We start from the raw sequence: 15215 nt of genomic DNA, 5'->3' as shown, positions 1-15215 counted from the left end.
AAACGAATGGTTTGAAACAATATTAAAATGCAAAAAGGGATTCACGGATGATGTAAGGCAGTGGCTTTCTGAAACTGGGAGACAAAAATACAGTACAAGTGCCAATGTTTGTGTACATGATTCCCCCATACCTGTATCACAGCAAGTAACTCCTGTTGAAATACCCGATGAACACTGTGATGTAATTAAAGCTGATGATGATGATGAAATCAAACCAAGTGACAGTGTGTCAAATTCTGGAAGCAGAGGTTCAGCCTATCGAAGCTCTGCTGGGCCTAGGTCTAACATCTCAACCACGTCTTCCGCACGCAAAGCTGAATCTGACATGGCCGCTCTAATTGCAAAACAAAGGCTATTAAAAGATAAGCACGCAATAGAGCAAGAGGAAGAAGAAGAAGAGGAGCTGCTAAGGAAGAAAAGGGTACAACTAAGAACGCAGGAAGAAGAGCAAGAGGAACAGCTAAGGAAGCAAAAGGAGCAAAGAAGGAAAGAGGAAGAAGAGCAAGAGGAACAGCTAAGGAAGAAAAAGGAGGAACTAAGAAAGAAGAAGGAGCAACTTGAACTTGACATGGAAATAGCCTCAGCAGCGGCTAAAGTCAATGTGCTAAGAGGCTCTGGAGGATCTCGTATTTCAACTAATATGTCTGTTGTATCTGATGGCATGAGCTCTTATTTCCGAAGAGGACAAAGGAATGTTCAGACACTCAGTACTGAAGCACAAACCGCTACAACCACAGATCAAAATCTACAACCACAACCCGAATTGTCAAGACACACAGGGGTCAAGGGACAAAGGACGTTACAGTGCCCTCAAGCACAGCCACGGATTCAGCACCAAAGCGTTCACCCTGCACCACAACAAGCAATCAGCAGCAGCAACATAATCACTGTTTTAGAGAAACAGAATGAAATAACAGCTTTGCTAGTCCAACAACAGTCTCTTTCATTCTTGCCTAAAAGAGACATTCAAATTTACGATGGTGACCCTTTACATTTTCACACCTTCATAAAGTCATTCGAGCACAGCATTGAACAGAAGACTGACAACCATATGGACTGCCTGTACTTCCTTGAACAGTTCACTAGGGGGCAGCCTCGTGAGCTTGTCAGAAGCTGTCAGCATATGGCTCATGACCGAGGGTATGTGAAAGCTAAGGCTTTGCTACATGAGCACTTTGGGAATGGACATAGAATTGCTTCTGCCTACATGGGAAAGGCTCTTTCATGGCCACCAATAAAATCAGAAGATGTCAGAGCTCTGCAAGCATACAGTCTCTTTTTGAGAGGATGCTGCAACGCCATGGAAGAAGTGGAAATGATGAACGAGTTGGACATGTCTGCCAACATGCTAGCCATCATTAGAAAATTACCTTACAAGCACAGAGACATATGGAGAACTGTGGCCTGTGACCTGCAGGAAAGGCGTGGCCATATAGCTAGATTTCCTGACATTGTTGACTTCGTTGAACGACAGGTGAAAATTGCAAGTGATCCAGTGTTTGGCAATATACAGGACACACCATCAGCAGCAGCACCTAAGGATGTGAGGAAGTCCAGCAATCAACCATATACAAGGGCAAAGGAAAGTAGCTATGCTACCACCACTGCAACAATTGAAAGGAAAGAGGAACCTGGAACAAAGATGGAGAGAAGCTCATCTAGTACAACGACTTGTTGGTTTTGCGGAGGTGGACACACATTGGATATGTGCTCTCTATTGGAAAGGAGGGTGCATAGCGAGAAGATTGGCTTCTTGAAGAATCATAATGTGTGTTTTGGCTGTTTGTGCATTGGGCACTTGAGTAAAGAATGTAGGCAACGCCTCTATTGCAAAGTATGCAATCTCAGGCACCCTAGCGTACTTCACATGTACCACAAGGAGGAGGGAACAGATCAAAGGCCAGCCAAAAGAGAATCGGAGACAGCAGTGGGCAGTGCTCCGATCTCTGTACAATCCAGTGGTCTTACAGGGGCCGGTGAGCAGGACTGTACACTCTCTATAGTACCAGTACAGGTCAAATCTAAAAAAGGACATGTTACAATGACTACCTATGCCTTCCTGGATCCCGGTAGCTCAGCATCTTTCTGCACTGAGCGGCTGATGAGCAAGCTGAACGTCACCGGAAGAAGAACAAGTATTCTCCTTAGGACTATGGGCCAGGAGAAAGTGGTTGAAAGCCACATTATTTCAGACTTGGAAGTGGCTGCGTTAGATGGTGACTGGTTTTATGAACTCCCTGACATTTACACACAGGAAAGCATGCCAGTCCACAGAGGCAACATTCCGAGACAGAAAGACCTTCGAAGATGGCCTCACTTGGAACATGTTTACATTTCTGAGATTGACTCTGGGATTGACCTGTTGATAGGAGCCAACGTTCCCAAGGCATTGGAGCCTTGGCGAGTTATACGGAGTGTGGACGAGGGTCCATACGCAGTCAAAACTGTGTTGGGTTGGACTGTGAACGGACCTCTCGGAAGAAAATTGGACAACCAGAATCGTCCAAAGAACGGGAGTTTGGCAAGAGACAAATCAAACCTAGCAGAGGACAGACAAGCTGCCACTTCAGAGAAAGAACTACAAGAGGATTTGAACCGAAAATTGGAAAAGAAAGAAGAGCGAACAGACGATTCTGTTGCTTCCAAGAGAGCGAGGCGGCGTGACAGAAACGTAGACAATAACATTAAGTTTGAAAGCAACAATTCTGAGGACCATCACATGGATTTCAAGCCTGTGTCCCAGGAAAAATCGAAGGACAACATTGATACAGGAAAGAAATTCAGAGCTAAAAGAGAATCAAAGAAGGAAGCACTGGCGAGTCCAAAATCGAAATGGCCAGTTGAAGATTCATACACAACTGACTCTAGGGACAAAGCAAACGATGACACTACTTCTGAAATGCCCCGTGGCTATAAGAGCCAAATTAAAACGAAGAGATGTCCAAGGAAGAGGAAGCGGTGCCGGCTCAAAGACAAAAGGTTTGCCTTCAACAGGAAAGAGAGGTGAAAAGAAAAGAGAGCCGTGAGAACTTCAGAAAATGAACTTCATCAGGAAGCGGAAGAGCCATGAGGACATTAGATGTTCATATTCATTGAACCCCATAGACTGACACATAGACATACACCCATAGACTGATGCATTGATATACACCCATAGACTGATACATAGACATACACCCATAGACTGATACATAGACATACACCCATAGACTGATACATAGACATACACCCATAGACTGATGCATAGATATACACCCATAGACTGATACATAGACATACACCCATAGACTGATGCATAGATATACACCCATAGACTGACTTTGCCACTTTGGATTACAGTTTTGTTTTTTCTGACTTGACTGACCTAGCGATCATAAAGATCCCTCCTTAAGGCTATGTGCTAGTAACCTCTGGCCCTAGGATACGATTAAGAAAGAAGAAAAGGACATTTGCGAGAAAATTATTAAAAAAAAATCGAAAAAAAAGAAAAAACTTGTCAATAATCGTGCCTTATATTTAATGTTTTTCTTGTATGCTCCTACATAATTTACAATTGTATAGTTATTACATGTGAATAATTAGGGGCCGGTAACGAAAGAAGCTATTGTTTGAGTAATTAGGGGCCGGTATTGAAAAAGAACTATTGTTTGAATAATTTGATGTTTTTTCTTGTAGGCACCTACATATTTTACAATTGTGTAATTATTATATTTGAATAATTAGGGGCCGGTATGTAGGCGCCGTAATGGAGGTCTCTTTATTATGATTCAGTATTCTAGTTGTGTTGTATTATTAGTTGTACTGTCACTTTAGGTGGTGGGCGTGCTCACGGGGGTGTGGCGCTAATGGGAGCGTCTTATGGAATTTCATTCACCTTTTCACTTTGACAGTTCACAGAGGTTGACAGCTCACGGAGAGAGGGGGTGAGAGTTAGGAGAGCATATTATCTTTTGACCGCAATAACGCAATACCGCAAAGTGCAAATCGTATTTTGTTTGTCTCATGATGAAGCGAAAGAATAAATGCCTTAAAAGTATTTCCTGGACGTGGAACGGAGTTATTTCATGTCGCGCGTCAATTGTTTGAACTCCATCGCTCAGCCCCTCGGCACTATCTGTCTATGACAGTCTACTGCCGCAACAGTAAGGTTAGCTAGGGTTAGATTTATTTGTATCAGTTGGAAGCAGGATAATCATTTACACAATGATTATCAAAATGCACAAGGTGTATTAGAGGTAATTAAATTAATGCTACTTAAGAGTAGACGAGAAAATGAATGATTGTTTTTCATGCAAAATTAACTGGCTGCCTAGATTTTATGTTTTTCCCCATGCTAAACTATGATGAGCCACACTGAGATGTGAAGAACGCCAGAGAAGGCGTGACGAGGTAAGTATCCTGAGGCACACCCATCGCACAGGTAAGATCAACTTCAATTTAACATCACAGACTATAAAGACAAAGAGCTATTTTATCTGATTCAAGACTTTGGCCATTCATTTAAAATTGTATTTAAAGCCTAATGCTGTAAGATCTAGTTAGATACAAGATCTGATAAGATTGTAGTGAATGTGACCTTCTTGACATAAGGAATCACTGCTAATGCAATTGACTTGCATTTCCTATTTTCAATTAAGTGATTTTATTTACAATGAATTGAATTAATCCCAAAATGATTTTCCTCTTTAGCAGAAAGGCGTTGAATCATTTATGTGAAGAGGTTTTCTAAGGCAATTTTATCATCCTCAGATCATATTGGTGAGAGGACACGACAAGTGAGAAGGAGTGAGACGACGCGTGACCTGAACCACGAACGACGGCAGGACCAGGCAGAGAGGAACACAACCCAGCGACCTGAGCGACCCACGACAGCATAGGACCACCAGGGACGCCGCCAAGGAGCTGCGGACACAACCAGGACGACGACAGCAACCGTGCGAGAGCCGCCATCCAACCCAGCCACACAACACAGACGTCCCCAAAGGAAGGGGAGCAGAGACAGAAAGGACGACATGCAGCCTCACCCCGGCGGCCCGCGGCAGACCATCTACAGAAGGGAACCAGAGCCCTGACCATCAAGATGGATTCCGATGACAAGATTGCCATCCGTGTGAGAGAGAGCGTCCTACTGACTAGCCACTACATAGGCGGGCCCTCGCCCCTCTAGTACCGCGATGACGAGGAACGGGGGGACCAACCACCACACAGCACGTTCAAGACCACCCTACAGCCATGTCTCTAGGCCTGATAAAGGTCAAGCGTGAGCACAATGGCAGACATGTGATGGTGGTGAAGAACAACATAGACTCCAGGGAAAGAGTCTGCAAGGCCACTATAGTTGACCGCCCCACTGCTACAGGTGACCTTTGACAGGGAATGGACGGCGACCAGTAAATGTTCCCGACTGCATCGTCAAGACACATCATCAGAGACCTGTGGACCAAGAGACTTCTGAACACACATTGTCCACATTGTTATGTATGTATTTAATTTTTACTGTGTTACTGTTTGGCCCTGCCACACGACAGACCGAGAACAGATGATCAACACAACACAGCAACTGTCAGATTCACAAACAAGAACTGTTTCACAGAGTTCATATGTCTCTGGAAAATTATTGACTAGGAATATGATGAAATACAATCAGTAAGATTGCATTAACCAATTTTATAATGGCAATGAGAAATGATCACAGAGTCACATTGCAAAATGGTATTGTTAAACAAGGCAGAACCAGTTGGTTTGTTTGTTTCGACCATTGATAGTATGCACCACAGAACAATGCATTACGATTATCATAATCACCTTTTATATCAGTTTTTTATACAAACCACTAGATTAACGGTTTTAAATGTTTTTGTACACATTAGCCACTAGGTTAATGCTTATGTGTAAATCCTATTCCTAATAATTATGCACACGATTTTGTGTTTTCACCCTGTGCACTCTGACCAGACAGAGACAGTGCTCACATGTATTTAATTGGTTTATTACTATGCCTGTATGTACAACCATGACATTAGCTCCCCTGAGTCACGTCATGAATGACTGAAGGTATGCCAAGATATGTGCACAGCTATAGCTTCTAATGATTATGTTAATTGTTGTTTGATATCAGAGTTGAGGACCAATCATTGATATAGGTATTTTGAGCGGTTAAATCAGACCATTATTAATAAAAGAAAAGGGTGATATCTATTCCCACATCTCTGATATCAAAATAACACAGACCGCAGTCCAGTCGATCATGTCATGAATCATGTATATAAATAATACTATTTTAAACTGTTATGCCAACCAACAGATCACATTGGCCAAAATGTTCATTATTTTAATTGTTTTCTATTTTATTCATTATCTGATAACCGATGGATTACATCGGTCCCATTCTTTTACCATACCTATTCACTTTTACCTGTTCCAAACAACCCTGGTATATTATACATTAATCTCACCCACATTATAATAGAGAAAAGTGAGTATTGTGGTATAATATAATGTTCTCATATAAAGATATTCCCCTCCCCTGTGTCCCCTTACCTGTGCCCCCCCCCTCTCTGTGGAATAAGACATTCCCCTCCCCTTTCTCCCCAATCCTGTGCCCCCCCCCCTTTCTCCCCAATCCTGTGCCCCTCTCCCCAAAGCTGTACCCCCCCCCCCCATTTGAGCTATCAAATGGGACCACATCCCCCCCTTATTAACTATATAAGTCTCCTCCCAAGATAAATCCGGGTCTTTACCTGGGTCATTTCAGCTGATCACCTGGGGAGAGCCCCTCAGCCATTCTCTCTTGTACTATGTATATTTCTATCTGTCTGGATAATAAACCTTATTATCTTGACTCGGTTGACTGAGAACATTCTTCTTCAGGATATCCACAAATATCCCACAACATCCAGCTTCTTCTTCATCCTCCTGTCCACAACCACTTCTAGATTGTCCATTTGTCTGCCACTATGGAGCTAGCCTTCCTCACCAGCTTGTTAAATTTGTTAATGTCTTTTAAGTTTTTAAACTTGAATGTATTTTTTTCCCCGTGGCAAAAAAGAGGCTACTACAGACTCGTAAAACGACTAAGAGCAAAGTAGGTTGCACATACTCCAGTTGAAGCAGAAGTCGGGGGTGTGGAGGGTGACAGCACAGTTCCTTTGGCGGGGGCACCAGTGTAGACCTACATGATCATGCTTTTTCATAGCTTGTAAATTGCCTATTAGTAGCCTGGTGTTGGTTTGGTTGAGGAACAGGTTTTTTTTGTAATGTGGCTCCAGGCTCTTTTAGAAATATTTTTTTGTCCTGACTTGTCCAAGTCTGAATACCCCTGCCCTAGAGTATTGATCCATTATGCTGAGCCTATACTGTAAGTGGCGGTATTAAAGGCTGGTGTGTACGTGGAGGATTGTGGTGGGCCAGTCTAGGTAAATTAAATGTTTGTCTACATCTAATTTAAAGAAGCATTTGCTGTAATAAACACAACACATCAGTTTCCCCCTATGACATCACTGGTGGCCATATTCAAACTCATTTGCACTCAATAACTGTCTAAATAAATTCATGTGTTCGCAAAACTATTTAGAGTTGAGATTATGTGCAAAATAAATCAGCATTGTTTTTTGGTGAAGTGCCTGGTATTGGCCCAATATGCATCCCTAAATAGCAATATAATACTATAATATGATAAATTGTAATTTAAAACGTCTCATCCCTGCTAACATGCTGAAAAGTAGAAACAGCCCGCTTGTAGAGTCCATCTTCTGCAGGGGAAAACAGCAGATCACTAGGAACAGACCGATTACCTGGCATCACACGTGCAGGTTCCGGACAGGTCATGTGATTGCTCACTCACCGTGGACTACACACTACTACAGTGAGCCTAATGCGACACCAGAGATGAATAACTCATTGATGAAAACTGTGCTTTTCTTTGCTGCCAAGTTGCATCAACTGAGTGATACATTTAGTTTGCTAAAGCGTTTTGAGTTTGCTCCTTCCAATTAGCTTTGAGATTTTGTCTATTGGAGGATTATTATTCGCTACCATAGAGTAAAGGTATTTTGTGTTTTGTTCCAGTTTCTGAAACTAAACACCACCTATAAAGTTTATATTTCTTTCTTCAAAGCCCATTCGACCGCCCAGTGCTTCTGCTTTGCTCATATAGGCTCTCAGGTCTTGGCTCTCATCTCAGGTTTATGGCTTTGAGTGAGGGTGGTTCATGTTCACAAATACTGATTGAAAGAAAGAGGCGGAAGCCTGTGGATTACGATTTTGTTTTGTGTGACTCTGTTAAGAACCCTCTACTTCTAATCCCAGACCACAGGCGTGGCAATTAAAATGAGCCAGATTAACACATCTCATGCAGAGAAAGCTATTTGAACCAGCAAAGGCCCTAATCTACCCTACATGGTTCCATAGTGTACCTTCAATGGGAGGTATTTACTCAGAATAATACAGTAGACATTATGTCAGATGGGCCGCAAGTGCACTATACAGAGGAGGTGAACTGATAATACATAATAATCTTCTAAATTAGATTTTGTATCAAACAATTTTATGGAATTGAAATAATGAACATAGCAAGATAGCAAGAGTGAGATGAAGAGATGCCCAACAGCAAATGTTTTACTTGGCTCATTGACGCACTGTTGACATTACAAAGCCAAAACACTCATCTCAATTTGACGGTACATTAAGTGTGACATTGTTGAACTGGAGACCACCTTGCACGCATGTTAACCCTGTGAGATCTACCATACATTAGCCCTTGAGGTGGTTTACTGTAGGTCAATGCGGAGGGGAGGCTTAACACTGTGTAATAAATGTGTTTTGAATTTGTTATTGAATGTTTAGAGTATATACTGTACTGTTTTGGGTTGATGCAATTAGTTATACCACTTTGCATAAAACATCTAATAAAAAAGAAGTAAAAACTTGGCCATTTCGTCAATAGAGGCCTTGTTTCTTACTTCCAAGGTTAAAAGGACAAGACGAGAACTGCAGAGCCTGCAGTTACTTTACAAAACATGTAATGCTTAGAATTATTCTGGTATGTCATCATAAATCAAAACAAAAGAAATTCTTACACTGTGAGTTAGATATAGGCCTATACACAATGCTTAATGTTTATAAACATGCCATTGTAAACAACAGTGACACAATCACTTTTCAGGTATAGCTTTCTAGCTTCAAACAGTGTCCAAGGGACCCAATGTCCCTTTGTTTATTTAGTTCAAATATACCGTATATTTTTCTCACTTCTCAAATGTCTCTCCCCAAACTGCATAGTGCACTTTAAGAAAATAATTTTGTGGACAGTCAAGCTTTTTTATGACAGCATTTAGTTTTGCCTACCCAAGTCTGTCTTCTTCTTTCTTCCTCAGGTCAAAATCTCTCTGGACAACGTCCCATACGTGTTTGGCCTCCTCATCGGTGAGCCTGGAAAGATCCAGTTTCTTCCCTGTGGTTGTGCCTGGCAGCATGATGAACCTGATACCACAATACACAGACTGGCGTTGGGCTACAGTGGGATGAGAAGAAAAACCATTTGGATGTCAGTAGAACTCAGTAGGAATTACAACATTGTCTAACTTTAGATAATATCGAGAGACCAATCCGTGATTGCTAGTATGTGTACTGCTACGCTTTGCTTGCTTCTTCATATAAATGGGCAAATGAACAATTTACTTTTGATTACAAACTTTTGGCAACAATATTTCATGTAATTAATTACATTTTACATACTCTGAAGCATTTCATCATACATTTCTCAAACCTTTTAAAATGTCAATGGAGAGTCTGTCTGTTTAGGAGAGTCTGTCTGGGGGCTGAAATCTTGATTTGAATGTAAAATCTATTATATACATCCAAGTCACATTCGATTCATCATGGCAGCGCCCAGTAAACAATAACTTCAGGGTAAGTGTTTGACAAAGAAGTGGTCTGGATTTTATGTTTATGTAATATAAAATGCTTCTGAGTAAGTCAAATTAAATTCCAGAGTGATCTAAAGTAAATTTCAGTCTATGTTTGTGTAGCAGGGTGGATTATCCCTGCTTCGTGGGAACGGGTGTGCACAGTCACTGGGTAGCGAGACACAGTAGAACTCTGGCTAGCTGCACCTCCGTCTTTGGGTCCGGAGCCTCAACTGGAGGCTGGCAGTGGGAGTGTATGGGGCCCGGGATTTACGAACCTGGTCCGGTACTCTGGTCTTCCTCTCCCGTCCAGGGCGGTCAGCAGTACTCCCCAACACGCTCTCACTTCCCCCCAGTTACTCCTCTAGCACCCTCCCACACCTAGTGACTGGATTGTAAATAAATAACTTGGTTCCCCCCACAAGCAGTACCCTCCCTCGTAAACCCTAGAAACCTTACAGTAGGAAAGGGAAGGTTGAATAGGAAGGGATTAATAGTATATATGTTACCCGCATCAAAAAGGGTTAGGATTAGGCTCAGTAAAAGACACACACACCGTGCTCCCATTCAGTTTGTTATTATTGCACCATTGTTATCGTTACACAATAGTTACAGTCTGGTATTCATGTAATTACGCCCTAGGCACCAAGTGCTCTCGCTGTAAACAGACTAAGTGCTGCCCACGTCTGGGCTAGACACAGTACCAATACCTTCCCTAAGGGTTTACATATACTGCTCTAGTACTCCCAACTATGGGGGAAGAAGGGAGGACATGAGAAAGGAATAGAAGGGTTCACTGAATGGGAATTTACTATAAATAAACATACACGTTATTACACTTAAATAAAAGGAAAGAAATCAACCAGTGGGCCCACAAAATACCAAACAGAAGTCCTATCTTAATGCCGGCATATATTGTTTGGGGTTCCCCTTATGAACTGTAATAGCAACGGTGACTCGCCCGCGGGCTGCACCACACGGTGTACGGTGTAAGACTCCGGAGCATAGACGCTCATTTATACTCATCCAAAATGGCCGCCTCGCCGCGCCACTGTTGTCCGGGAGGCAAGATGGCGTCGAGCACTCTCGGCAAGGACACTAGCAGGCGGAGCTGGAGCAGAGAGGCAGTGCTGGCTGAGAGCGTGTGCGGGGCGACGACGACCTCTGCTGGACGGGGCGAACTCTCGTATCCTGCAGGCAGCCTGGTGCAGATCTGGTCGCAGGTAGCCGGGGCAGACTGGTTGCAGGCAGCCGGAGCAGACTGGTTGTAGGTCCACGCATGTATCTAGGCTCGCACTCTATACCGACACACTGCTACTGTAACCCGACTACTATGGACTCAGATATGCTGTTAGCCACACGCTACTTATACCACCACACTACTACTGTAACCCGACTATTATGAATGTTAGTGCTTTGTTCTGTACCGTTTGCTCACACACTATCGCTGGTACTTCTAGGATATCACGTCAACTAGCAAGTACTTCCTATCACCCGTCGCTATCCCACGGGGCCCTTCAACATAACTTCTGCAACAGGGCTCTTCCAGAGCACACGCCCGTTGCGACTGTTCATGGTCAAGTTCACTGCCGAAGAGACTGGTTCCTCGCACTTCTGTCTCAGTTGGCTTGCTTCCTTCTCCGTCGCTCTCGTACGCTCTCTGCTTGCCACCGCGCCCCCTGCTGGTACCGCCTACTAGCTCCACAGGGAAAAGGATTGTAGAATAGAATCCAGTAATGCCGTTTATAATCCATATTTCGGTCGGTGGAAGAAGGAGGGACTCGCATCATTGTTCGTGAGAATATCAATGATGTCTTTGTGCACAAAGGGGAAGTAGAAGGTTACGTTAGCACTTCTGAATAATAGAAGAATATTCAGGATGCTACATTTGCTTGCCTGGCTGTGATATGAAGCAAGCAAAGCGTAACGTACATATACAGCCGGGAACCGCCAAATCTGTGATTACTATTTGGTGCCCATCTTGAAATACTGACCAGTTTATATAGTGATCTATTGGCTGGAAGCCCAATTTTCCCTCTCAAATGTATTGTCTGAGCCTCTGATGGAAGAACTGACAGCATGTAATATCTAAATGTGACTTGTGTGTGACTTTTTTATTATTATTATATATTTTTGTATCCTCTTTTTCTCCACCTGAATTTCTATGCTTTTCTCCCCATCATAATTTAGTCATTATGCCAATTCCCCCCCTCCCCTACCTGGTCGTTGTGCCCTATGTCGTTCCCCCCCCCCCCATGATGTTGGTGTGTTCCTTTAAGTATAGAAGCAGCATGACAAGAGACAAATGAACATCACTCATGGCATTGAGAGGCACTGATTACTGTTTTGTGAGAATAAATGAATGAACCTGGACCGAATTGTGCACATAAATCACATTTCTTCTGATAACCTGTTGATATTTGTACTGTCAAGCATTTTGTCCTTACAACAGAATGATAGGATTAATTATGCTAATTGGCAAAGTGGCCCTTTAAATAAATAAATAAAGGTTTAAATTCAATCCAATTCCTCTGCAACTTTCAGCTTCTTGCTCAGTCTTCTCACACAACTATCCTATGGCCTAGCAAGCCTTAGCACAACTCAATCATCACACTGCAATGGAGTCAGAGGAGGTCTCTGTCTGGAGCCTGTGAAATGTAACCTCTATCCCATGGCTTCATAATAGATTAATTTAGTTGCCGAAGATGAGGTAACTTGCACTCGTGCAGACAAACCGAGGTGCGCACGCATGCATATGACCAGCAAGCTGCGTGCACTTGGACCAACTCATACACACAAACTCAGGACCATCAGGTAATTGTCTTGTTTTTCACAGACCATTGAATTAAGGTCAAATGATGCAGTAACCAAATTTCTGTCTTCCTGCCGCTAGGCTGCTAATGTCAAGAGCAAGCATACCAGTATGGCTCTGAAGGAACAGAGCACATGTGTCATAAGTACCAAATTGTTGATACACATTGTATTCATTCAACGACAGAAGATATTGTAGACAAGTTTCCCACAGTTCAAATCACACGGTTAAAGTTGTATTTCACCCAAAATAAAAAAATAATTATCCTTACCCGGAATAATATCTAATATCAATTATTGCGATTCTGTTTGATTTGCTTAGTTTTGGAGATACTGTATCTGCTGTAGAAATATCTGTGGTCACTCCAATACAATGGAGCTGAATGGCACTCAATGTCAGTGGTTTGGGAGGTAGAGCAGTCGTCTGATAATCCGGAGGTTCCCGGTTCGATTCCTCCTCCTCCCGGGCAGCGTGTGGAAGTGTCCTTGAGCAAGACACTTAACTCCTAATTGCTCCTGATGAGCAGGTTGGCACCTTGCATGGTTGCCTCTGCCGTCGGTGTGTAAATGTGTGAGTGAATGGGTAAAATGTGAGGAACAAATTGTAAAGCGCTTTGGATAAAAGCGCTATATAAATACAGCATTTGCCATTTACCATTCAATGAATAATACAAATTAATGGGGGTGTACTTTGGTAAAAGTAGTTGATGAGTAGGTCATGATTCCTGGAAAGAGACATTGCTTTTGATTCAAATTCAGATTCAGATTCCTTTATTGTCACTTATTTCAGTACTTTACAAATTTGAGTTTTTCAAATATATGTTTTGGTGCTTTGAGCGCCACAAGCCGAGTGCTATTCAGCTCCATTGTATTGGGGTGACGGCAGACATTTCTACGGCAGATATCTCCAAAACTAGGTGAATCACACCGAAACGATCTGGATGGATAGATTAGATAGTACTCCGGGTAAGAGGGAAAATAGGTTGTTGTTTTAAAATGTTGGGTGAACTGCCCCTTTAAGGAAGGGAATTGCAATGCCTTGTACTATAGACAGAGGCCCTGTTTACTTAGAGGGTGTGGGTTATTTGACATTCCATTCTAGTATGCACTATTTAGAGAACAGCAGTATTTCATTGAAATACTTCAATTTCAAAGAGAAATCATTTTAAATAAGCGATGTCCCGTCTCTTCTTAGAAGCTTTATATGTATTACATTTGCTGCTATGCCATAACATTAGACAGGTGCACATGACGTCTCATGTTTACAGAAGGAAGACTGGACTTGATAACAGGTTTAGAAACATATTCATACAATAGTGTTTCAGAACAAATACTTTGAACAGGTCTTGAGACTTTTTTTCTTTCTTTCATCCCTGCTTTACTCTCATGTAAAATTGTACTACCTCACTTTTGCAGCTTCAGAGAGTTATCAGGCACTATGAGAATTGAATTTCTCCCTCATTTGATTCAAAGTGTCATACTGTAAGTGCACTCGGAATGGCTCTAATATACAACCATGTCACAGTATACTAGTACAAAACCGACTGTTTTTGGTGATAAGATACCATAACACTGCCCATAGACATCATTGAAAGAGCAGTACAAAGTGGAGTTAACTGCTCTGTTGAGATGCAGTCATGGGCAGATTAAAGATTTGACTTTAGGTGGGCCAAAGTCAAAATAATCAGAATCTCACCATCAATTATCCATCTAATAACCTTCCATAGGTAGCAGTATTGAGTAGTGCTGTTGCTTCTAGTGCTAGTAATAATGAGCGGTGTGGCTTACCTTGACCTTGGCGTTGACTATGTAGCCATGGGCACTATTCCCTTGGAATACTGACAGGCAAACTGCAGGGCAGAGCTAAGTAGCCGACAGCAATGCTAATCACATGTCTAGTTAACCAGGGAGAAGTCTCCTCCCCGCCTCCCTGGCCTCACTCCAGAAGGTCAGGTCTTGTGCTTTGGGCTGCTTTGAAATATGTTTTGAGATCATGGTTCACATTGATCACCGGTATGAGCCATAGTTTAACTTGTGACTTATTATAATGCATCTTACAATAAGACACCGTTTCATAGAAGACATGGTAACTCTTTACATCGAGTGTTGCTCCTCCTAAAGCATTATAAGGCATCATAAGCACTTGTGCATTTACAGTCATTTAGCTGATGCTTTTATCCAAAGCGACAAGTGCTGTACAAGTGTACAACAAGTCAGCAGGAAGGGTACAACTCTGGCAGCTAAAGGTAAGTGATATTGTTCGTCAAACAGTGTCAAACTCGAGTGTATAGTATAGACATATTAGCATAGTAGGTATGGGCATAGTCAATAGTAGACATAGTAGCAAAGTACACAATAGAAAAAGACAGCAAGAAGGTTAGTAGTTAGTAGTAGTACTGTAGTACTTAGAAGTTAGTAGCAGTATGCATTTGATTGATTGATTGAAAACATTATTAACAGATTGCAGAATGGGTACAATACAGTACAGCTCAATACACA

The 15215-nt window shown here is 42.3% G+C and overlaps 1 protein-coding gene across 1 annotated transcript in view; it reads right to left on the bottom strand.

The window, feature by feature from the left end:
• The window catches only part of mlphb (melanophilin b), a 251531-nt gene extending 236964 nt beyond the window's left edge, over positions 1–14567 (bottom strand). The window contains exons 1-2 of the mRNA XM_084311402.1: positions 14505–14567; positions 9346–9511 (exon numbers count right to left, since the gene is read on the bottom strand). Coding sequence (XP_084167528.1) covers positions 9346–9473 — 128 coding nt within the window. The 5' untranslated portion in view covers positions 9474–9511; positions 14505–14567. The remainder of the gene's footprint in view (positions 1–9345; positions 9512–14504) is intronic.
• Between the last annotated feature and the right edge of the window lie 648 nt (positions 14568–15215).

This window comes from Notolepis coatsorum (assembly GCF_963971535.1).
Source record: "Notolepis coatsorum genome assembly, chromosome: 3".
NCBI lineage: Eukaryota > Metazoa > Chordata > Actinopteri > Aulopiformes > Paralepididae > Notolepis > Notolepis coatsorum.
Note: the sequence above shows the minus strand (reverse complement) of the source record. Positions and strands in the feature narration are given on the sequence as shown.